The sequence below is a fragment of the Pyxicephalus adspersus genome, chromosome 9 (genome assembly GCF_032062135.1).
Source record: "Pyxicephalus adspersus chromosome 9, UCB_Pads_2.0, whole genome shotgun sequence".
Classification (NCBI taxonomy): domain Eukaryota; kingdom Metazoa; phylum Chordata; class Amphibia; order Anura; family Pyxicephalidae; genus Pyxicephalus; species Pyxicephalus adspersus.
The window spans coordinates 43,402,059-43,428,928 of record NC_092866.1 but is presented as its reverse complement, the minus strand read 5'-3'; the positions used below and the strand labels follow the sequence as shown (position 1 = coordinate 43,428,928).

At 38.4% G+C, this 26,870-nt stretch overlaps 1 protein-coding gene across 8 annotated transcripts in view; it reads right to left on the bottom strand.

Moving 5' to 3' along the window:
- Positions 1-26,870, bottom strand: part of BRSK2 (BR serine/threonine kinase 2) — a 105,796-nt gene that overhangs the window by 36,747 nt on the left and 42,179 nt on the right. For all 8 annotated transcript variants that reach the window (XM_072421706.1, XM_072421708.1, XM_072421709.1 and 5 more), the window contains exons 2-8: positions 22,105-22,199; positions 4,708-4,793; positions 2,950-3,090; positions 2,380-2,496; positions 1,502-1,535; positions 1,346-1,414; positions 1,125-1,271 (exon numbers count right to left, since the gene is read on the bottom strand). In XM_072421706.1, the coding sequence (XP_072277807.1) occupies positions 1,125-1,271; positions 1,346-1,414; positions 1,502-1,535; positions 2,380-2,496; positions 2,950-3,090; positions 4,708-4,793; positions 22,105-22,199 (689 nt within the window). The remainder of the gene's footprint in view (positions 1-1,124; positions 1,272-1,345; positions 1,415-1,501; positions 1,536-2,379; positions 2,497-2,949; positions 3,091-4,707; positions 4,794-22,104; positions 22,200-26,870) is intronic.

Below are 26,870 nucleotides of genomic sequence, written 5' to 3'. Positions count from 1 at the left end.
CCCAACAGAGAATATTGTATGAAAACATTAAAACATGTGCATTACGGCAATTCACCAGGAAGCTAAAGCTGGAATGGGTCATTAAAATTGTGGCAACTAGACAAACAGAGAGAGTGCTGCCAGCAAGGACATGTTCATGCAAAGAAACCCAACAAAGCCTAACTCCAGAAAAAGATTTGGTTAGAGAAACACTGTTTGTAGTATTTATCATATTACATTTATACATGCAAGCTTTGCTAAATTTTCAGGATCCTATTTCACATAACAGGTAGGTTGTTATTCTAGTGGCTGTTTAATAGACAGTAAAGGTGAAATGTTGACTGAAAAAACCTATGAAATAAGTATACTATGCCTAGATTGAATATTGTTTTCATTGAAAGCCTTCTGATGAACTATGTCCATAGACTTGGACTGAGCTTGTGCACCAAGAACTACTTAGCAGCCACATGGGCCCACTGGATTCTGCCAGCCGCCAATTCTGTCTTTATTAATATTATTACACAGTATTTACATAGCGCCAACATATTACGCAGAGCTGTACAAAGTCCATAGTCATGTCACTAGCTGTCCCTCAAAGGGGCTCACAATCTAATGTCCCTACCTAAGTCATATGTCTTTAATAAAATCTAAGGTCATTGGGATCTAAGGTTTTTGGGGAGAAGCCAATTAACCTAACTGCATGTTTTTGGAATGTGGGAGAAAACACACGCAAACATGGGGAGAACCTGCAAACCATTTATTCATATCCATTCAGATAGTGTCCTGGCCGAGATTCAACCCTGGGACCCAGAGCTGCAAAGGCCACCGTGCTGCCCCTTAGTATAATTTACAACTGCCATGGCTATAACATATCAGTAATTGTTACAACAGGAACACATAATATCTAATCTAATGACTTCTAAGAGATCAGCTAGGAAATCTTTGACCTAGGTTCCCAATAGGTCAACATTAGGGCAGCCTGTCTACATACAGATCTTCTAGGGGGAAATTATCGGAAATGTCACTGCTGCCTGCTTGTAGTTATTGTTCTTGCAGTCTTTCAGTACATTTTAAAAGTGCTAATATCTGTGCTGAGCAACATTTGCCTGGAATAACATTTTTTGCACATATTCCTTATTTCTCACCGTCAATCTTTTCATGGGATCCACCTCAATCATCCCGCAGAGAAGATTCTGACAATCTGGGGGAATAAAATGTGGCATGTGGAAGACCCCTCGTTTGACCTTCTCCAGGAGCTGCCTTAGGTTGTCATCATCAAATGGCAAAGCACCCTGCAGCAAGATACCAGTTAGTTTTCTATTATTGTGAATCAGAGTTATTGGCCTGAAGGAAACACTGTTCTTACCACAAGCAAAGCGAATAAGATGACACCACAGCTCCAGATGTCAGCCTTCCTGCCATCATATTTCTCACCCTGTGTAGAATGTAAAAGGGTGAAAAATGTTCTTGCCTAGCGGTGGACATTTCTTTTATATACAGAAAGGCAGGATGGAGTACTTACCCTGATAACTTCCGGACAGGCATAGTGTGGAGACCTACAAAAATGTAACAGGAAAAGTTTAAAAAAGAAGTAGTAGAGGTCATACAAGAAAACACTCACTGAGCATTGCTAAGGGTAAACCTTATATAATTAGGATAATTAATTAATTAGGATAAATAATTAATTAAGAAGTTTTTAAAGCTTGTCATCAGAAATTTTAGACACCATGGATCTCATTTAGAAGAATATACTATAGTACCCTTCAAAATCAACCTTTGCTGCCCACCACAGTGAATTAGATTATTCATAGTCTATGTTAACATTTTTTACATAGAAGAACCCTTGAAATAACATTTAGGTTTTCAGGGAACCACTGGTATAATTGCAGCTCACAGTACATTAGTGTGATGGTCACTGGGAAGAATGCCTCTTACATTGCTGGCCATTGGACAGAATGTCACTCTTACAGATATCCAAAAAGATCACTGAAATCAGTGCTAACTGATCCAAGAGGCACAAATTGCTCATTGCTCAAGGAATCCCTAGCAACCTCTGGAAGAACCACAGAGTTCAATGGAACCTTGGTTGAGAAAAACTGCTCTGGATGAACCCGTTAAATGACAATGAAACACAAACATGTTTCAAATACATTGATACACAAGGCCTGCTGTCCTTGCATTATTCAAATTATACAACTGTTCTCCATGAGCCTAGGACCCTAAACATCATGCAGATTGCACAAGTATCGAAACATAGGATTGTGTGCCCACATCATTCAGTTGGCCACCCTGGCTAAAATGCTATTGCACTATTTGCCCACGGATGATGTGTATAAAATCCTTATATCACCCATTCGAATCAAGGTATATATAAATAAACTCGCTGCATGGTCTACATACCCACAGCTGGTCTCCAGCAGGCTGTCTCCGACCTGCAGAGAGGCCATACCAAAATCTGCTATTCGGATGTTATTCTTCTCATCCAGAAGTAGGTTCTCAGGTTTTAGATCTCTGTGGCTAGTAAACATAAAAACATGTATAAAAAGTATATAAGCAATCAAGAACAAATAACAACACTAGTACAAAATGATACATGTCTAAAGATATATATACAATATGAATGGAATATTCCGATCGTAGGACAGCTTCAGAACAATACATTTTCATGATCGTCATTCAAACAGGAAGGTTGGTAATATCAAGTACTACGAGTAGTTAAGGAAAAGCTGCATTTTTGTATTTTCATTATTAGCTTTTCTTTTTTTAGCTCGAATTCTGCTTTAAATTATAATATAACTTTTCTGGGGCCATGAGGTTAAGAAGTACAGATGCATGTAAAAGTCTCAAAAGACAGAAATGAAAATAGGAACGGGTAGATTTCCTTCTGTCCAATGTACTCAGTAAGAGTTCTGCCTCAGTCTGACTAGCACTGAGACACAACCCAGTCTGTTTTTATTTCAAGCTTCTCACCAGATAGAGTGACTATGGCAGAAATCAAGGGCTGATATGATCTGCCGGAAGAATTTCCGTGCTTCCTTTGGGGTAAGACGTCCTTTCTTCACCAGGTAGTCAAAGAGTTCTCCTCCAGAAACGTGCTCCAAGACCAAGTACCTATATAAAAGAGAGAAGGCTTTAAAGCACACCACATATCTTAAAATCTGACTGTACAACCTCCTTTATATGTACCAACAACTATGTAGTACAAAAGCCTACCCGATTGGGTACAAAGTGATTGGACAGTTTAGGAAAGTTCACATATTACATAGCTTTGAATAATCAAGAGGAGATTGTACAAAGACTGGACAGTAACATGAAAATATGTATTGTAGGCATAAGGAATAATGAAAAAAGAAAGAAGTGGCGCCGGATTACAAAACTAGACAATGATTTATTCCAAGAGAGAAAAGTGGAGTATATGTGCACTGCCACCTAGAATTATCATCACGTAATTAGGAATTGTGCTTTAGGTGGATAAGCAGGATAAAACTGTCACACAACATGAATGTTTTCAGACCATTTGTGATAATCTCTTCCTGTTGTAGGTGTGAATATTTGTATTGGCAGACCCAGAAAATTGGTGTTAGCATCATATTATATCTGACAGTTAATTTTTATTCAATTTCTTTCTGAGTCTATGAATCTATGGATGGTAGGAATATATGGTATAGTCTCCACGTAATTAAAACTCTATTGTCATAATGGCTTAGGAAAGAGGAAATAATACACAAAGCTGAACTCCAGGCAAGGAGCTAAATATACTGTTGAGATTTACACGTTTTATGTCTTATCTGTCAGAGTATTTGTAATGCTGCCAAGCCACCTTTGTGATTCACACCCCCTGGTCAGAGCTTTGGCACAGCCAGAGTGAAACCTTGTTATTTGCTTACTGTCACACTTAAAGAGCAACCTAATATAAAGGGGATCACCCGAAAAGTGCACTGGTGTTAGTATTTCATTCATAAAAATAGTGATCAGCTGACATGTATGAACTGTTGATCCTTTATTGTAAAAGGGACAGGCGATGTCCCTTCTGATATAAAATAAACCTACCTGCCTGATTGCAATGTCCTAATTATACTCACATGTCCTTGCTCCAGAGCCACCATTTTTTCCTAGCCCTTTTCCATGTTCTAGATCCTCTTCTATCTAGCCTGGAATGATTCAACTCACATGCATGGTTATGGGAGATCTTTCATTCCCAACATCCATGAGCATTCCAGTATACTCAGCACCATTGCCTGTCCAGTAATGAACCTATGTCACCCTTGCAGATAGCCAAAAAGCTATATAATGTAAAAATAAATTGTCATATACACCTTGTTGTGCTTTCATTTTGTAGTGTTGGCATATTTAAAAAGTAGTGATCTGAGTATTACATTATCCCTTTTTATAAACAGGCTGAGTTTAGGACTCCAGTGGTGTCCTCTCCCTACCCTCAATCTGCAGGATGGTCAATGAAGAATCAGAAGTGCCCTAATAAGTAATCAGCTGTACAGACTGCTTTTTCTTTCATAGACTCGATTGCTTTCCAGTATTCCCCCACACCTTCTAGTATGCTGCTGTGTGATGACAGGGACAGATATGAAAACAAATTCACTTACTAGTTGTATATAAAATGTATTCAATCACTGGTAAATTAATACTCCACTGCAGTTTTGTACTAGCGTGGAGTTCAAATGTAAATTGGCTCATTTACTACATATATTATAATATCGTTTATTGACTTACAGGTACTTTTTGTTCTCGTAGACATCGTGTAACTTTAGTACGTGCGGATGTTCAATGAGTTTAAGAATTGCAATCTCACGCTCCACCTGCAATAAAGAAAATATTATTAAAAATTTTACAATGCGAGATACCACTATACACAACCATTAGAAATTAAGTTGACCTATAAAGTATATCACTTGAACCACAAATTGTCTGCATTATTCAATGCATATTATAGTTAGACCCCACTACTATTACTATAATGCTTCTGCTTAGCAAAATAATATGAAACTGGAAGGAATAGGAGTGCTAACTATAGGAATCTGTCTGTTAAAATCATATGACCTATTCGGTATTATAATAACAGGAAACACTAAGCCAATCACATGAACAGGAAATTGCATTTCTTGTGTTCATTACATGCATATGTCCCATTTTCTGCCATGTTCTTCAATCAGGTCAGTTTACAATACAATGACCACATTAGGAATATTCATAGGCACTTTAGATTATGTCAATTGCACCTTTTTTTTAATGTACAGCTTCCATTAAAGGAATACCAGGTGATCTGACAATGACAATGCCTGTTTAGGTACTGCCTGTTATAAGTTGAAATCTGTCTCCCCTTCTTCTTTTTGCTTTGTCTCCTGGTTACATGTACCACTGGTTGAGCCAATGGAACCATCCTAGCACACATTGCATAGGCATGGGCCTCGACTGCTAGAGCCACAATATGCTTGCAAAACTGGAAAGAGTGCATGTAGACTGGAAATGTTAAGAAATAAATTGCTTATGATATAATGATATAAATTGCTTATGATATAATGCTTTAGGCAATTACAGTAATATGGTTAGATGTTGTATCTGCACATTCATTTAATTAAGGGTCAGAGTTTCAGAGCCATAGGTTTAATAATGGCTATGATCTCCCAGTCTCTGTGGCAGCACACATCCTGCGCATGTTGTTTTTAGTGCAGTTACTGCCTGTCGTCAGATTCTAGAACATTACAAGTCCACATACAAGGGTCACATTGGTTCATCATTGCTTTAATAATCTCATGTAAGATTCCTTTGCAATGCATTGTAAGAACACAAGCCCCAGAAACCCCAACCTGATTAGCTTCATTATCAGGCTGGCCTCGGGAGGGGACTGCGCCAAGGAGGGAATGATTACTTCCTAATCTTTAATTATCCACTTTCTAATGTACAGACACATCAAAGGAAAGAGGTGGGAGGTGGGAGAGAGGGAGTAGCTGAAGCAAAAAAAGAACTGAAAAGAATGAAACTAGAAGCATTGGGACCAATATGCCAAATGAGCAAGAAGAGATGACTGAAGAATAAAATTATAGAAATATATGGATGGAATTGTGCTGGCTGATGCAACCTATAGACTTTTATGATCAGGCAGCAAAACCATGCAGGTCTTACATCTTTCCAACGAACAATATCTGTTGAAATTTGGTACTACATAACTATAAATATTTTTTTATTTGTTTGTTCTCCTGCAGTAAAATGTAGTCCAAAATTAGCATGTCATTGGTTAAAATGGATGCACCGCAGCTTTGTGATTTTAAAAGAAAATTATATATTTATTTTAACATCTATGTGTGTTTGTGCATTAGCATACATGTTGTACTGCACACATAGGTGTGAATAGAGCCTAAAACCAAAGACGTTTCCTAAATTCAATACATTTTTAGTCACAAAATAATTGTTGAATGAAGCAAACAAAACATTTTCCTTTGTATTTACTGTGCACAACTGTGCACAACTGTGCACAACTGTGCACAACAACAAAGTTTTTTTGGCTGTGCATGTGCTGCCCTTTAAAATAGAACTAAAGTCCGCTTAGCAAAAAGTGCTGACAGACAGGCTTTTTTTTTATAAGAAGAGACTGGGAAGTCTCTTCTGTCAAAGATGCATCTTCCCGCCTGTCAGCACTTTTTTTTAATAGTGTGAGCTGCGCATGCACAGTTTGATGTACATTCTTGGCATTATTATGTTCTGGGTTCCCTGACTGAGCCAAGTCCTCCTTCATTTGTGTCTAACCTACTCTTGTTTCCAGACACTGCAGTTTACAGTGGATGGGTTTTAGCAACAGAGGCTGATCCAAAACTGCAGTGGGCAGTACTAGCTGTGCTCAGGTTTTTAGTGACAAAATCCAGACTACAGTGATATTAATAAAACCACACCACCTGCAGCATGGTTTTAGCCCATTTTAGTGCAAGCCTACATGAGAATGGCAGTGCAGCATTGTTGCCACCCAATTACAGGGGTGATGAAACCTTAAGTTTGACAGTGAAACATAAATATAGCTACCTTGGGGTGGATATTGGTCCCTAGCCTAATTATTAAGCTAATTAACCTTACCTATTAAGGTAAATAACCTTTTTCAACCTAAATGAGTCTTCCATCCTAGCTGTGACCCTTTCTTCATGGGTATATTCTCTCCACCCGGCTGTGCCATCCATCTTGGATGTGACCCTTCTATCTTACCTGTGAGCATTCCATGCTGATTGAGATACCTCCATCCCAGCAGTGATAGCGCCAACCCACGTGTGACCCTCCATCCCAGTTGTGACTCCTGAATTCTGGCTGCTTTGTTCTTTTATATCCGCTCTCCTCTGTCCTGCATATTACCCCTTCATCCTAGCTGTGACCCTTTCATCATGACTTAGACTTCTCCATCCTTGCTGTGACCTTACTATCCCAGTTCTGAACCCTTCATCCTGAATGTGACATTTTTATCCTGGCTCTGACCTTTCTATACTTGCTAATCCTTCTAATGTGACTGTGATCCCTCGAACCTGGCTGTGACCTTTTTATCCTGGCTGTGACCCTCCATATCCTGGCTGCTCTCCTCTTTTCTGGTTTCCCATCTCCATTATGGCTGATGTCCACTTCAGTTTGGCTATGTCCCAAATTTTGCCCCTGTGCACAACCCCCTGTACATTCACATATTCATTTCTCCTTAAATGATCAAGGGAATACCTCCAGATCATATAGTGGACAGGTTATGTGTCCTTTAAATACTGCACCTGTTCACTAGCTACATTACAATGCATGTATTTAAATTTACATTTAAATAAATAGGGGGCACTTTTATTATTATTATTACACAGTATTTATAAAGGGCCATCATAATACGCAGCGCTGTAAAAAGTTGATAGTCGTGTCACTAACTGTCCCTCAAAGGAGCTCACATTCTAATGTCCCTACCATAGTCAAATGTCTAATAATAGTCTAAGGTCAATTTTGAGGGGAAGCCAATTAACCTTACTGCAGGTTTTTGAAATGTGGGAGGAAACCCACGCAGATATGGGGAGAACCTACAAACTCCATGCAGATAGTGTCCTGGCTGAGATTCAAACCTGGGACCTAGAGCTGCAAAGGCAAGAGTGCTACCTCTGAGCCACCGTGCTGCCCCTTAGTATAATATACAACTGCCATGGCTATAACATATCAGTAATTGTTAAAACAGGGACACATAGTATCTAATCTATTGATTTCTAAGAGATCAGCTAGGAAATCTTTGACCTAGGGTCCTACTGGGTCAACATTAGGGCAGCCTGTCTACATACACATCTTCTAGGGGGAAATAATGGAAGTGTCACTGCTGCCAACTTGTAGTTATTGTTCTTGCAGTCTTTCAGTACATTTTAAAAGTACTAATGTCTGTGCTAAGCAACATTTGTCTGGGTATGGCCAGAATAAAGGTTCTTTGTTGAAAAAGGCTGAGGATCATTGGTTCAAAAAATGTGGTTGAGGAGAGTACTCTACACATTTGCTGCTGTTCCTCTACACACACTATACTGTAATAACTGGCATAAATGAGTCTCAAAGACACACATAAACCTAAGCACAATCTACGAAAGTACCATTGCAGATTATTAGGTAATGCTGAGTAGCCTGTTCTAAGAAGAATTGGGAGGGAGGAAAAGTGTAGCACGCTCCCCATTTTTTAAAATACAATTTGATAACAATAGCCATCATTAGTAATCAAATTTATGGATCTGTACCCAACCCTGAACAATATAGGGGTACATCTGTGCTAGCACTAAATTATCTCCTGAGACAATCTAAATGCATAATTTTGGGCACTAAATATTTAGTTTGTATGCAGAATATGAGTTGCTGTTTCACATGTTTTACCAAGCAGTTTTTAGAGTCAGGAGGTTTGTAACAAAAAAAAATCATTTTCACCTGCAAGAAATGGCAAGAAAACATCCTTTGTAATAAGCCAAACAGAAATAAAATTAATTGGATGTCACTTGCTTACTGTGGATTTTGTTGAGTCAGCAAGTAGCCATTCTGTCTGCACAGAGTAGGTTTTAGAAGGTATGTCTTTCTGACATTTCAAAGAAAAAACATCTCAGGCCAGGCTTACACCCATGTATTAAATTAACAAGCAGAAAATCACAAGTTGTAGTGCTTGTTTTAGCAAAGTGACTCAAAGTAAAACATCCAGGATACTAGTATTTTCAGAAGGTGCTCAACATTGGCAACTTGTATATTTTCTATCAGTACAGGATACCCTAAAAGCAAACCTGTAATACTTTTTAGGAAAGCAAACAAAGGCCAGTACTGGACAGCACACACATCATGCCCTCACTGAGCTGTTTATCTATTGGACTGCCTAATTCTACATATTTTAGGAAAATACCCCCCAACATGACAGTCCTTGGGTCCATCAATAGATCACCTAGGCACTGAACACAGCATTGTGAGGTGTGCTTAATAGTTCAATTTTAACACCAGCCAAGTATATTTCTATTTTTTGATATTCATGGGTAAGAACCAGATCATCAATTAGACTGTTCTAATTTAGTGCTTCCAACCTTGCATCAATAGGACCGATTCTATATAATAACCTATGACTTTTAAATGCATATTCTAAGAAGCTCATATTGGAGTAATGATCAAATTCCGTAAACCATTTGTCATATACAGGTAATGTATTAAATATAGGATATATAACAATACAAAATAAATGTAGGGTTGGTAAGTGGACATGCCATTGCATAAAACATGGTAGTTGCCAGGCTGTCTTAAAATGCTGGCATGGAACAAGGATGTAGATTAGGAAAGTCAATAACAAATAGGTAGAGGAAGAATAAACCACACACACATAACCCACCCACCCTGCTGGTAATTGTTCATAGACATCTACAGTTAGGTCCATAGATATTTGGACAGAGACAATTTTGGTTCTGTACATTACCACAATTCATTTTAAATGAAACAACTCAGATGCAGTTGAACTGCAGACTTTCAGCTTTAATTTGGTGGGTTGAACAACAAGATTGCATAAAAATGTAAGGAACTAAAGCCTTTTTTTTTACACAATCACTTCATTTCAGGGGCTCAAAAGTAATTGAACTATTGACTCAAAGGCTATTTCATGGGCTGGTGTGGGCAATTTATTCGTTATGTCATTATCAATTAAGCAGATAAAAGGCCTGGAGTTGATGAGGGGGGTTCTTGTATGTGGAAGATTTTGCTGTGAACAGACAACATGCGGTCAAAGGAGCTCTCCATGCAGATGAAACAAGCCATCCTTAAACTGCAAAGACAGAAAAAACCCATCCGAGAAATTGCTACAATATGAGGAGTGGCAAAATCAACAGTTTGGTACATCATGAGAAAGAAACAAAGCACTAGTGAACTCAGCAACGCCAAAAGACCTGGACGTCCACAGAAGACAACAGTGGTGGATGATCGCAGACAGCCAACCAAGTGAACAACACTCTCCAGGAAGTAGGCGTATCGATATCCAATTCTACCATCAAGAGAAGACTGCATGAAAGTAAATACAGAGGGTGCACTGCAAGGTGCAAGCCACTCATAAGCCTTAAGAATAGAAAGGCTAGATTGGCTAAAAAACAACTAAAAAAGCCAGCACAGTTCTGGAAAAACATTCTTTGGACAGATGAAACCAAGATCAACCTTTACCAGAATGATGACAAGAAAAAAGTATGGAGAAGGAACAGCTCATGATCCAAAGCATACCACATCATCTGTAAAACATGGCGGAGGCAGTGTGATGGCGTGCATGGCTGCCATGGCACTGGGACACTAGTGTTTATCGATGATGTGACACCGGACAGAAGCAGCTGAATGAATTCTGAGGTGTTCAGAGACATACCGTCTGCTGAAATCCAGCTAAATGCAGTCACATTGATTGGGAGGCGTTTTATAATACAGATGGACAATGACGCAAAACATACAGCCAAAGCAACCCAGGAGTTTATTAAAGCAAAGAAGTGGAATATTCTTGAATGGCCAAGTCAGTCACCTGATCTGAACCCAATTGAGCATGCATTTCACTTGTTGAAGACTAAACTTCAGACTTCACAAACTTCACAAACAAACAGCAACTGAAAGCTGCGTTTGTGCCAAACTTCAAGTTCAAATATGTGATTAAATATGGTAACCATAATGCTCATATTTCAAATTACATTTAATATTAGCATTGTACATCTTACATGTTATATGCCGCAGCAATGTCCAATGATCAGCTGGCTCTGGGGACACCGTGTAAATGTGACCTGCAGAATGTGCATCCACTGAACATGCTGTACTCCATGCCACCTTGAATTAACCTTTTAATAGTAAATTACCTCCAGGCAAAATCCACTAAAGGTAAGGATTGTCTTTTTCAATTGTTTTAACAGTCACTCACATCACACTGGCAAGGCAGTTTCTCTTCAGTGTAACCTGCCATGAAGTACCCCTAGTTGGTGTCCTTATTTGTGTTCTTGTTCCATATTATAGACTCAAACTATTAAAGAGAATAGGCAATACAGCCAGAGAGGCCAGAAGGCCCACTCAATTTATGTTTTTGAGTTTTATAAAATTCCTTTTAGCAGAGCTGATTAAGCTATTTGTAATCTGTAGCACATGAAAAAGCTTCAATTCAAATGCTAGTTAACCCCCCTTCTGCTGGCTCAAAGCTTCTGATGTGCACTGCACCTAATCCACCCACTTGTTCTGGGGATAACTTTCTTTGCAAAGTAATTCTAACTCAATGCAACTATGTATAGATAAAGATTTGAAAGGGGTTGTATACCAAAATTGGGGAACCATGGTGTACAGCCTCATTAAAGTCAAGGCTGAATAGAACGCATTTGCAAAGGCGATAAACACCAACTCAAAGAGGTATTTAGGAGGCTAGGAAAGTGATAGTTGAGTTGGTGCCATTTGGCTTAGACGTGTTGGGGTGGAATGACAATCTATAAATAAATTAGATCAGTGGATGTTAATTTTCAGTGTAGAGGTGAATCAGCTGTGGCCCTCAATATTATCAAAGGGCTACACATCATATTCTTTATATATAATGTTACAGAGTTACAGTGTGATTGGAGATTGCAGACATGTTACATGAGACTGCTAGACATGGCAGTCTGTAGAAACCCTTTACAAATCAATGCACTTGCTAACTACTGGTGGGGTACAGGGACCACACTGCAAACACCAAAGGGCCAGGGATTTATAAAACCCAAAGCTAAAATTTAAAATGTATCTCCAGCCAAACCCAGCACAGAAAGAGAGACAAAGGCACAACTATACTAAAGAGACCTTTTTAAGGTGTGCAAAGGCTAGAACCTTTGTTAACGTTTCATTTTTGTCCTCCCTCTTATTGGAGATTTCCAGTGGCAGTAACAAATTTTAGAGCAGTCTTTCAACTTTTTCTTATCCATGAGGAACTCTTGAAAAAATGTTCAGGTCTTGAGAAACCAGTCAAAATGCCTCTAAAATTGGTGGCCAGGTAAATATATCCCCTCTACAGTGGTGGCTGAAATACCACCTTTTCAGACACCTAAAAATCTCAGTCACCTAGCTGGCTCTACCAATTGGTGTCGACTCCAGACCTATATAAGCATCACCAAATCAGAGATCATATAGCCACAGTTTGGGGAACACCTAGCAAACGCTGGAGGAATCCTGGGGTTCCATTGGACCATAGTTGAGAATGGATTTTTTCCCTTGCATATGATTGGATGATTGAAGTCTGTAGAGTTCATTCTCATTTACTAAGCTAAGTGAAATATCTTATGTAAGGTGATAATTCACTTTGCTATGTGAATAGCCTATATTCCTTTTGTAAATCAACCCAATGTTCTTTTTCAGAGACCACTCCAGCCGTATGTTTGAATAGGGGACATGGGCACAGGAAGAAAGGGAAAATCTCTCCACAGAAGTTACAGACAGGAATACAAGCTGGCAGACATTTGGGCTAGAATTAGAATGTAATGGATTTAATTGAGAATAAGTGAAAAAAAAGATTTCATAAAATTAAGAGGAAAAAAATAGCATTGATGAAAGACAGGTGTCTTATTCTTTACAGAAATAGATGAGAGCTGTGACCTTATGTGGGCAAACCATGTCAAGTGTCAGTCAAACGTCACGCCTCAGTCACCCCTGATGGGGGCTGCTATGCAGATTGAAGGAGGTATGTGCGTGCGCTCTGCAGATTTTACGCTAATAATAGTCGTATTTGCGCAAGCATTTGTCAGTGGGGTATACACGTGATGGCTATTACATATAAGAATAAAGGGTTCTGTCACACAGCTATTGCAGTCATCTCTTCACTCTCACACCATCTCAGAGTTTCATTTGAAAGGTAGGTGTACAAAATTGTATTAAGGAAGGATTTCCTGTTACCACGGAAACAAAGGGTCCTGACCGACCACGCGTTATACTGGGGTGAAAATCACGTACGTGCTAATATATTGTCTAAAAATACACCGATATTTTAAGACACTTAAATAACTTGGAATTTACCCAGCAGCTAGGCATCTAATAGTCCCATAGTATATGTAGTACCACGGCTATACAAACAAATCAGGCTTCAAGGATCTCGTGTAATAATTTTGTGAAATATATAAAATAATGGCGAGAAGACAGATGGAATGTGACCAAATAGGACACGATATGTCAAGAAAAATGCAATACAAAGCAATGTAAAGGGTAATTACAGCCGATTCATGAGCTGCTAATGGTATAAAACCCTGTGAAACAGCTTATTCCCCAAAAACTACAGAACAGTTGTGTCCTCTGCGATCACAAGGCACCAACAGACAGTCCAAATATCTATTTAATCAAAAACCATCTATCTGCTGAAAATCATGTTTTTGTTTCCGCATTCAATACACCAAAATATAGGTAATCCAAGGTCTGGTGCACATGAACCTCTCTTTGTACATTTGCACACTTCCACACGTACATATGCATGACTGTACATACGCATTGCCATTGCTAAAAATGGTTACTGTAATAGAGGGCTCAATACTTTTTTCTCTAGTGGGCAGCAAATCCAAACTTCCAGCAAAAGTTACCTGGATATATGTCAGATGCCTCACTGTGCTCAATGGTTCCTCTCGACAATCTCTAAATCACCCCTGTGACTGGTATTGACTTAGGTGCTGGAGAAGTAACCACAGAGCATGACAGGGGACGCATGCATCCAAGAAAAAGTTGCTATAAAGTGTATGTAGATTCTAACAATTATGTCTCTTATATGGTAAACATACCAGTGAGTCTGAATATCCCTCCCACCTGTGGTTTGTTGATGGATATTGGAAGGGTTTAAGTCATTTATCAAAAGGCAGCTGGACAGGGATGACACCACTCCATGGTGACTCCACAAAAATTCTGCATATTGTCAGCTAACAACATGACTTAGAAATGAGTGCATTTCATTTTTAGCATATCAAAAGGTATTTTTGCAAGGTCTTAAAAAAAAGAATTATGTGTAAAGTGCATGCAATGCAAATATATACTGTCATTTTTTTAAGCAAAAAAAAAGTAAACTTTACAATACAATTACAGTGTGACCAAACTCTATTTCAAGTGATAGGTATAGTAGAAAAAATGCAGCATGATTTGTCATGATGCCTTTTCCAGAAACTCGGTGTGATGCATGGTGAAAATACCAAAAATGGTGAACTATGCTTCACGTGATGCAATTCAAAGTTTAAACTCTATCCCAAAGGCTTCAGAAAAGCATCAAAAACACATTAGCAGTAAATCACATGCCCTTACCATGAATTGACTATGATGGCATTACAGAGGTGTACAGTGGCATTAGATATCTGTGAGGTCAATGTACCTCTACAGCTTTAGAATGTCACCATATGGTGGGGAATTCGCACAATAAAAGTCCATGGTATAGTGAAAGTCAAGAAATAAATTAATTAAATGATGTCTGCCAACCTCTCACCACCAGCTGATGCAATGGCTGTTTTACTAGGTGATAATCTAATACATAAGAATACTGGATTATACATATTATAATTGGTTTCTGTGGTTTCAGACTCTATTTTTCTCCACTAGCACTGATATGTCGGTAGGGACCTCATTATGTACTATGCAGAACCTACGGTGGCTTTTGTACTGCATTCTATGAGCAGAACAAATGTGGCACTATCATTGAAGAATTTATCTATATTCAATCTCACTTTACAATAAATATTATATTCTAGATTGGCTAAAGGAGGTGACATTATCATTTATGCCTAGACTTAGGCTATATCCAATTGAACGCTCAGTTTATTTGAGCTAAATACATTCCAGTTGTATGAAAACAAACTGTTTTCTTTCTAAAGCATCTAGAGCCTAATAAGAAAAGTTGGTTCCTTAAGAGCATAGTACAAATGTGAGACCCTTGCTGTGTGCTTAGAGTGGGTTTCTCTGATGAGACCCAACACACACTCAGAACAAGAACTGTTTAATAAGCAGGCAGGATGAGCTTTGCTGATTGCATAGCAATAGGTTTGAATTTGTAAAGGTGCATATTGGAGCACTGCTTTCATGCAGAAAGCAAGGGTCCATATTGGTCGGCTTTTCTTCTTTCTACTACTAGGCTATAGCTATGCCTTAAAAAGAAACTGTAACCTCTAGAACATCTTTTGTTTTGCTACACCTGGAAAGTATTTACTTCCACATTGACAGAACTCACAAACCAGGAGATTTTTTTTCTATGTGTAACTCACTTTGTATCTTGTATCTGTTATTACATTTTAGTAGCAGCAGCTTAAAAGGAAAACCCAGCACTTTCCTACAGATAAAGCCAAATCTGCAGACAGGCTAAAAAATGAACAGCTCTAAACTATATAACACCAGTGATCCCCATTGACCAGAATGTCTACAGAAGAATTGTCTCAGCCTGTGTCACCTAACGCCAGCCAATCAGATCTATGGTTGTAAGGAAAATATGGACCTATCTGTTTATTGTGGATGAACATAGATGGAAATGATTCATTTTATATGTATTTTATTAAGGAGGCCTTGTGTGTTTAAATGTGACAGTATTAAAGGCTATATTTGTACAAATGAATTTTGGACTGGTTAGCAAAATATTTTGGCTAAGCAAGCAGAACAACATTGCAGCATGTTGTGTGCCAAATAGCCAGACCTTTATTTCATATGTCCACGCAATATCAGCCACATTTTTTTATTCTTAACGACTATGAGGTCTGTATATGAAACAGAAGCAAATATCTTGGAGCTTACTGAGCAAAGTAAAGCAAATGTGTGGTTGTCAGGGTATATTTCAAAAATAAAGTGGAGTTTCAGACAAACAGATAAAAAGCAAATGTTCTATTATTATTTATTTAGAATTATGTAGCACCAACATGGCACCCCGCTGTGCTCTCCTCCCTTGACTTGTATAGTGGACCTTCCCGATCCATGGATGACATTGGGCGGCCACTGTACCACCAAGCCAAAGACCAAATGTTTAGCGAGAAACTAACCTAACAGCGTGTTTTAGGGATGTTGGAACCAAACCTGGTACCAAGTACTGCAAATGCAAGAGTGCTACCTACAATGTCGCAAACATTTAAATTAGATCTAAATCCACACACACAGCTTGCTGATTGGACAGTAAAGGAGAAATAACAGATAAAGCCACTTTCTGCTCTTGGAAATATTTTACCTTTATTTCTGTAAAAAAACAACTGAAAATGTTGGATTTTTCCTTTACATTCAGTCCCTTGCAGGGGTGGACACAAGTGCAAATAGAAAATCTCCCCATTGAACAAATTGGGGTTCATGCAAAAACAAAAATTAATAAAGAAACATGTTCCCTGGATAATAGTTGCTGATTTCAAACTCCCATATTTTGTATATGTCACAATTTCCTTTGTACCCTCAGGAAAAATAAGAGCTTCAAAATCCAAATTATCAGGTTTTGTTATTACCATTTGTATGAATTCTCCAAGGGTGGGGTCTGTCCTATGTGTTCATTCAAAATCACCTTTTTATGTCTGATGAGAATTCCTATATTTTCCAAGGAGAATTACTTGAGAATTCCTTGCACTACGTAAATGATCAGCATTTGTTATTTTCTCTCTGTAGGACTCATATAAGGCTCAGGAGGATCAGGAGGGGGAGGAAGGCCCAGTTGGTGATTAATGGGTAGAGTCATTGTTAAGATCTGGAAGTCAGGGAGTTAATGCAACAACACCTGCCTTTCACACCCCTTGGCACCATCTGCTCCCCACCACAATACCATTAAACTTGACTGCTATATTGGACATCTGCTGCCTAACTCCTCATCCATGCACGTACAAAGCCAGCATGTCACCTTCACCTCTTGTTTAATAGAACAAGGAGTTTTAATGACCTATCTGTGCCAAAGGGGTAGCACATAATCCAAAACCATGCCCCATCAGGTTAAAGGGCAACTTACAGTTTATTAAAGCATTGTTGGGCACTGTACCCGCAGCTATTGAGTGATTTAATGATGTGTACGGAGCTGTTCTTACAGAATTGTGTATATCAATGACGTGATCATCAGAAGACAAGGCTGAATGTATTTGTCTAAAGAAGATAAGGAACATTACACAAAGTAGAACCATGGCAATATCCCAAGTTATGTAAAGCAAGTGGGTTATTCAGACATACATACCCTTGACCCAACTGCCTATGAAGCCTAGCAACACAACTGTTATTAGGGATCCTAAACAACTGTTGCAATGTACTAAGACATTTCATATCTGAGCCCCTTGTGTTCATAAAATGCAAATAGGGATTTATTTTAAAGCTGCCATTCTAAAATGGAAGGTGTGCCTTCTTGCATTGGTGATCATTGAGAACAAAGCGCTTTAAATTGATGGGCAGTAGAAAGCATAGCTCAAAAATAGAGGGTATGTAGAAAGGAATCCCCCACATGGGGGATCAATAGAAGGAATCCCCCACATTGATGGTTAGCGGAATTATGTCTTTTGCATTGGTAGTCAGTGGAAAGACTGGCCATACCTTTGGTGGTCAATGGAAAGTATGCCTTTTTTACACTGGGCATCAACAGAAGAAGTATTTCTTTTCATTTGTGGTCAGGAGAAGCATCTCCCTTACTGACAGATAACTAGATTATACATGCAAGTGGCTATTTACCTATAAAACATAGGGACTGCTGTTTCTGTTCAGTGTTGGTGTGAAACTATGCTGGTATATCCATCAGCAGGTTCCTCTACAGATTTGTAAGGGTACCTTAAACAGTGATCAGTTAAGGTTCTCCCATTCACAGATCGCAGCATGAATGGGCAGAGGAAAAATAACCGTCAGGGTGCTGGTTATGTGGAGTGGGTCTGTGTTGTATTTGAGGTCTGCGTTTGGATATGATAGGTAACAGGAGAGTGTGTGAACACACTGAGTTTACTGAGTTTTCAGTATAACTGTAAATCCGTACTCCAAGCTAAACATTGCAATAATTGAAAATATAGGCTGATTGAAGAATAATCCATTCCATGAAAATGTAAGCTAACACAAAGTACGCTATATGTATATTTGGCATAATCTTGGATGTGTAAATTGGTGACTTTTGTATGTCTGATGTGCACTTTATTCAAACAAAACTGTCTAAGGGGAGCAAACGTTTTTCTTATATTTTGTAATGTGAAAGTATAACTGACTCACATGCATGGAATGAATGTAGATGAATGAACACTTATGTACAGTATAGATGTATGAATCATGCTATGTTAGTGTAAAATACAATAGAAACTGTATACTTATAGAATAAATAATGGTCAATACCCTAGTGGTACAAGGTGACTCAGAGATTGAAAGGTCCTTTTAAGAAACACATGTATTTATTCAAACAATGGAGAAACATGCATAAGGACTTAAACCAATCTAAAACAAGGAAGGGGTAGTATAATTATCGTAAAATATAAGTGCAGAAATTCACTGAGTTCGTAATATGCCAGTATGGTGCTATACATCAATATTGTAGTGGAAACAGCAAAGATAATATGAAAAGCTTCAAAGTAAAATAGATGGGGGTATAATAACATTTGTTGCCTGGTGACTGACATCATCCTGAATTCTCCTGTGTATGAACAGCAACACTACATGTGCCCCAGCTCACCTCTTTCACCTTGATCTCTTTGTATTTGATCTTTTGGAAGTTGGGCTCCAGGGAGTTTGTGTTGTCTCAATGTAGGCGGTAGTGTTGGAGCCCATATAGGCTGTGAGCATATTACCAATGAAAGGGGCTGTGCTTTAGGTTACAATAAAGCTGGATGGCAGAGGAGGCTGAATGGTTCATTGACGGGGGAGTAAAATAGGGAAAGAAGAAGCTGGGTTCAGTAAAGGTGGAGTAGGGTGACTAAAGAGGCAGCTGGAATCAATGATGATAGAGCAGGACAGCAGAAGAAGCAACAGTGCATGTGTTGGTGGAATAGGATGCAAAAGGACAAACCAGGGATTAATGATGGTACAGAGGAACTATCGGGTACTGGGGCAATCATTAAGGACAAGAGAGGAAGTTTCGCTCATTGATTGTAGATTAGGATCGGAAAAAGGCAGTGAGATTTAGTGATGTTACAGCAGGATAAAAAAGGAAATAATGGAGCTCAATTATAGTATAGTAGAATGGAAAAGGAGGTAGTGAGGCTCAGGTATAGTGGAGCAGGATGGATGACAAGGCAGCAGGGAATAATCGTGGTGGAGTAGATATCAGCAAAGGCAATGTAGATTCCTAATAGTAGAATGGCATATTAGACAAGGCCTTCTTCCAAATGCCTTACTTTGCAGATTTGCAGGGTTTGAAGGTGATTTGCAACTGTTTGATCAGTTGGGGATGAGGTTTAGAAGACAAAGGTGGACTATACTTGGTGACAGCGTTTCGATCTTATGTCTGTTGGTAGATCAACATGATTTTGCCTGGGGGTGTAAACCATAAGCATTCCACAATACGCATGCATTCCAGGGCACCACAATCCTCAGCAACACACATGCATAATTGTGAAATGCGTTGCTGTAAACTTTGACGGTTTGGCAGCCCATTCAGAAGAATTCTGTGCTTAATATCACACATGTTAAATTGTTAAATATGCACTGCAACATATGTTACATATGCACTGCAACACACATTGTCAATGTGTGTAATGCATATGTGCTTTGCGTATAGACCTTTATAATTTCATGTCAGGAATATTTTTTTTATTCTTCTCTTTTTTTGCTGAATCTCAGTCAAACCCCTTGTACTATCCAACTCTAGATGTGTCAACTAATACCCCCCTCCCCTTCCCTGGCCATTGGAATTGGTCCGGTTGACCCCTACTCACTACACAACACAATAAGTATTATAGGGGTCAGAGGTAGGGAGCACATTGACCAATGATGGACATGCTATCTAATACACCTAGAAGTGCTGCAAAAGAGCAAATCCCAAATCTTGTGAATAGTCAACACTCCCCACCCTAACAGGAGCACTTTAATTCTAGACTTAATTTAAAGAAGTATATCAGAAAGGTTAAAACACTTATCTAATGGTCTACTGATCTTTAATATCTATGAATAGCTTTAATGTAGGTTTAAATGACAGTTTTACTCTTTATTATGTCAGAATTCACAGCCTAGAATTTTGCCTGTTTCTAAAACACTGGGCTTATTTTGCACAAACAATTTCATGTTAATTTCACATCTCAATCTTCAGGCATATAATCATGTTTGTTTCTTTCTTTGTATGCCTCTCAGGGGGGTCATCCATTCTCAAGCAGGGGTCATAGAAGAGTCTATTGAGGCAAACATTCTGGGTGAATTGTTGACAGGTTAATTTTTAGATATTGATCAACATTTGCATAAGAATGATCTGTTTTGGCAAAAAAACACATGAGATCTAATGACATAAAGTCCAGTTTTAGAAGGCTGTGTCTGGTCTTCCATCTGTTACTACCACAAGCACCATTAAGCAGAAGTGTCTGTGCTGATCTTTTTACATGCAAGATGCAGGTTATTGCCAAGTCTGATTATAATCAACTGATCATCACCATACAGTAGTAGACAAACCTTCAACATCCAACAAATCAGCGGTCACTTATGAGCAGATCACCAGGCAATATCTTTTTCATGTTATGCATCAGTTCACAAAAAGAAAATATCTACCACCATCTCAAGCTGGGGTGTCTGTTCAATTACAAAAGAGCTCCAAACTAGACCACAGTAAGAATTTCTCAGAATAAAACTGTGTACCATTGTGACTCCTTTTAGAATCCAACAAACCCAAATAACAACTTCAGCTCAGTTTAGCACAGGTACACTGACAGTAAAAGGCTTTCCAATGCAAAAGTTTACTTACTCAGAAACCATCATTCTAATAACTAGAATATAATAATTGAAAACCTGGATGCATATGTTTTTCATGCAATTAATAAAAAAAAAAACTTTATTTAGAATGTTTTCCTATTTCACAATAGTATAATTTATGAACAGTCTCTTGTCTACAGAGCTCAAACACTGATAATTTTTATACACTTAATAACTGACCTTTTTTATACACACACACAAATAAGTTACAGAAGGGATACCTTTTCAGACAATGTGTTTATATAAGACATCAAACTTTAAAATATGTTGACTCCCACCTCCATTTTGCCAGCAGCACCTATTCACCATAGTTTTCCCTTTTTGCTCATTTGATAGACCTTGTTCAATGAGAGTCATATGCTCCCCCATAACTTGAAATACAAGCTATTTCTCTTCTCTCTCTGTGTCTAAATGGAATTCTTTGGCATGTCCTAAATGTTTATATTTAAAACAAAAGAAAATTATACACTAAAAAGCGAGGTTATTAGCTATTAATATGCGTGTTGTTATTACGTATTATGAGTGAGCTCCTTGCTGTATTTCTGTGGTACATAAAGCAAAGTGACCTGATAGTTGTGTTACCATTATCAGCCATTCTGGCTGTCAGTGCCAATCTCTTGTTTAAATAATTTTGTATGACTATTGCCTTGATTTAACTTTCCTTGCAGATAATAATGACTGCCTTTATCATAGGCATGTGTACAGGTAAGTGGCCCGATTTTTTGTAGTGCAGCAGAAAAATGGATCACACATATGTAAGAAAAATAAATCTCTGAAAGTCTCGTTCCTCTTATCATACATCTATTGACATTAATTTACCTTCATTAAAACTGATTCGCTGAGCTTCTCCCGATTGACAATTTTGATGGCGACCTTTTGACATGTTACACAATGGACCCCTAATTTCACCAGACCTGTAGGAAAAAAAATACACGTGAATTAGATATTTGCTTTCAAAAGAAAAAAAAAGTATAGGATACAGACAGAATGTCCATGCCAAGTGTTGGATCAGATACACCTGGGGGTCATATATATTCTTTGCAGAGACTAAACTTTCTTTACAAAATACCAGTTTAGGTTGCACAGCATACCTCTATACCCCCTACTATACACCCTGCTCGCCTACTAGAACAAAGTGAAGAAAAGCAGAGAGGGTGACATGTTCATCACAGATGGAAGTACCAAACATTGAACCTCACCCTGGTGGGTAAAGTTGGCAGGGAGTGAACAGATGGAAGGGGTGTTGAGGTTAGGAGGGGGTTTACAAAAAAATCCTTTTATTCTGCTCTGAGTAGATGAAGTACAGGATCAATTTTAAGTGCTTGGATGCTAGGAAAATTCTTTTTCTTCTCCAGACATATCCACTGGAAACTTCATTGTGGATGAGCTACCCATAAAGGATTATGGGGGAAATCAAAAAGCTGTTGCTAATTATTTATTTTTCATACTGTGATACTCTGCAACAATCTCATGTGGCTGATTGTGTCTCTAAAACATTTATTTACTCTACACATTTGTGGAAGATTTGAGCAAGAGTTTGTGTGCAACAAAATACTTTATCCTAATTGTATGTCTAACAGTCCGATCTATGGCTGATGACCAATGGTTGAGCTAACACAGTTTTTTCTTGTAAGAGGTCTTTTAGTCCAGATACAGCCATAAAAATGAATGTTAAGATCACCCATGTATATTATTGTATGCTTATAAATGAGGGAAGAAGACAGAATCAGAGGTCAGCTAGGGTAACAACAGTGATCAGACAAGATTATCATACCTTTTCAATAAAAACTGCTGCTTGTTTGTGCTGTACACACGAGACTATGGCCTGATCTGGCCAATATTGGCGACACAGGGAACACTCATTTCATGTCTATGGCCAGCCTACTGTCTCTACTGTACCAAAATAATAATGGCTGCATGTATATTTCCAGAGCATGCTTGATATACTGTAAGTGTCTTATCAGTAAAACACATTGCTTAATCCTTCATTCAGTTGCCAGAAATGGTCACAGCATATAATGCATTGAAATCACAAGGGTAAAAAAACTGCTGGAGCCTAATCTCATCTCTGTATTATGAAGCTCGCAGCCAGAGGCATTTGTTCACCTCAGGTCACTGGTGAGAAATGGTCTCGTCCTGTTTAAACAAACATTATCTCCTTTTAAAAGATATTAAAAACCTATATCATCATCCCCACTGGAAACATAGGGTTACGTGATATTAAAAAAAAAAATGGTTAAAAAAAATCTCTTCTGCAAGTAGGCCATAGTTTTAGGAAACATCTACATGAGCAAAGTACAGGTTAACTAAGGTAATTTTGGGTTGCTCGTTTGGAAAAACAGTATTGAAATCTGGCCCCTTTCCTGCCTTGGAGGGCCTATTCTGACAAATACTGTTACGTAGTGCAATGGGGAGTTATATTATAAATATATATATATATATATATATATTAAATCTATACCCAGTGCACTATGCTCCCCCTGGGCACAAGGAATAAGCTCATGGAGCACTAATTGGCATGATTTCTGGTAATGAAGACTCGGGGGATGGAGTTGGTTGGGGGCTGGAGGGAGTGGCGGAAGCTACATGTAGGAGGGGGTCCCATCTCAATGCGCCTTACACTCTTTGAAGTTAGTCACAGGCAGCAGGACAGAAAGCGCTCCTGGGAAAGGAGTATAGAAAAAGTAGGCCATGGAAAAATGTAAGGGGAAGAGGCAGGCAGAAAGGAAGATGTGGGTTAAGGAAATGAAGAAAAAGATATATATTAGTTTTATTTTGTAACTAGTACAGAGTGCAGTCATCCACAAGCAAGCAAATTTCACATTTTACTGTTTTTCCTACATTTGATATTTACCTGCAATGAGTTATTGGGGAACTGTATAGTCTTATTAAACCTAAGGTTTCAGCTGTTTATTTTTGCTTTACCTGTTTCCTCCTTCCTTAGTAGGTCTTGGGCTTCTCTATAAAATTAATGTAGATGATGGCTAAACCAGGGTCCAGACAATTAGGAAGTTGTGGTTGCACCTATATGTGATGCTTAGTCTAAAAAGAAACTAAAAGAACTGAAAGGGGCGGGGCAATAAGGCAGGGGAGGTCTTGATGGCATTGGATGTCCTTATAAGGAAGGGAAGCCCTCCCCCCTCCCCAATGGTTCACCGCCCCTGATGGCATCTGTGCACATCGTGTACAATGCCAAAGAGATTAAATATTGGTCCATTGTTCTGTATAGACTATTCACTTCACTGTTCACTATTCCTCATTTGAAGGGTTTATTTATTTGGTATATAATATATATATATATATATATATATATATATATATATATATATATATATATATATATATTCTATCATAGTATCCTTGGTAGAAATTGTAAAGGACATAGTTCCTAAAATATAGTAATAAAATATTACTGATGAACTGAACTGAATTTTTTTCCCACTCTGGTGATTTTCTTCCCTATAATCTGGTTAGACTGGGCTGCAAGGAGCTTCCAAAACATTTTTCTTGCTTTATGTATTGCACTGTTTTAAAATCATTTCTATCTGACATGAAAGGGACTTTGGAATACTAAACTTTGTAAAACAATTAAACCACAACTAAATATTTTTGCTCACTTCTACAGATCTGATAAATTTCCTTAACATGTATATTGCAAAAAATTAAAGATCATGCTTTCCTTTTAAATTTGCTATGGCTAATCCACATAAAAAAGATGTAGTGCTCAAAAAAAAACAAAAAAACTATACATTAACATAGTTACTTGGTTGTGTAGATATAGATTTGAAAACAAAATAAAATATTTTTGGAATAGAGACCTGATACATAAAGTGGTCCCTGTCTTCTTGCAGGGTCAGTAATTGCCGTAGATGATAGGAATATCTCAGCAGTAGCTGGAGTTCTGAAGCCTGCTTATTATTATTAGTTTGTATAAATCCAATGCACTGGGGGTTAATGCAGTGGAAAATGCTGATCACTGAGTGCTGTGAGGCTCTCTCCACTACATGATGAGAAGAAGGAGGTGTAAACGCTTTCATGAAACGCTGCTGAAATCCCCTACAATCACCTCACATGTCCCTACAGCGGCAGAGATGCTGGAAGCAGTACGCGCTCAAAAGGGGGCAGCTGAGGTGATGGAGTACAACATGGCAACCACTGAGAAGTTGGATCCCCGTTGAGTGGCAAAGCAATAGAGCCCCGCGTACCTGACCATCCTATTAAAGGAACATATGTTCACAGCTAGACTACAGACACTGTCATTAGAGAAAATTGCCAGTAGTCACATTTCCAATGAGGAGCCATGCCAGATTCATGATAAAATTGGGTCTTTTTCACATTATTATCGCCCACAGACAAAGTCAAATTTAAGATGTCAAAATAGGACTATTACTAGTAAAAATTGGTTATCATTTACAATTTTCAATGGTAAAAAAAGGAAAATGTACATGATTGGATGACATAGGCCCAACATATTCTCATTTGATAAAGGGAATCAACTACAAGCCCATGCAGGAGTGATAGAAGGCCTTAGTAAATAGATATTGCCATTCTTAGGTTACATGCCAATTTTGTGGCCTAGCTAGAGATTGGCTTACAGGAGGATGGGCACCCAGTTTATGGACTAAATGGCATCTTTATGGCAAAGTTAAGTTGGCGCAGCTTTTAAAAATTAAGCACTTGGTTTTGTTTACTAATAAAGATGAGAGAAAGGTGAGATAGAACCCTGCCGATAATTTTTCCAAACCAGGAATAAATGGTAAAAGAACACTTTGAATGGTTGTTATGGACAATAGCCTTCTATTTCACCTAATTCAGTTTTTTTAAAGCAGTCTCATGTTAAAATGGCTGTGCTGACAACCCTTTCTGCAAGTGTGTAACACGAGAGATGTCTGGAAGTGCTCTGAAGACAGAGGTATGACAGGTTAAGCAGACTGGCCTGCAGCACTTAACGTTATTATGTCAGTGAGATGGCAACTGATGAAATGCTGATGTGGTTGGATAGTGCTGAAGGAGAGGACCACATTCAGCTGCCCATGGGACAGGGAGGAGGGGGAGAGGAAGTGGGAAAGGCAAGGAATATGTAGCGGACATTAAAGTGATAACAGACAGAGTGGTCAGGAGACAGAAAAAGGAAAAGAAAAAATACAAAACAGACTGTAAAGTTAATAAAAATAAATGGCATAATTGTGTTTTGGTGTTCTGTGCTGAACATATGAGATGGTAGTAATGCAGCAATATAGTAAGGTACATAATATAGTAAATATATTAAAAAAGGAATATTTTAGGACTACCAGAGCCATAAAACCATTGTAACAAAGCTGGAGAAGACAACAGCAACATGTTTAGGACTAAAGCTGTGGTGGTGGAGACATGAGGAGCAAAGGACTTGGGACTATGGGATAGTGAAGTTGTAGTGGTTTAGGCACAAGGCAGGGGCAACAGATAACTTAAGTGTGATAGCAAAATAAAGCTCTCCAAGGCTGTCCACTTTCATCAATGAAGCTAGGTGTTCCAACCTGGAATGGATGTGGTCCAGGATTCAAAACATTTGCTAACAAATAGCAAACGACTTTTATGAAACTCAT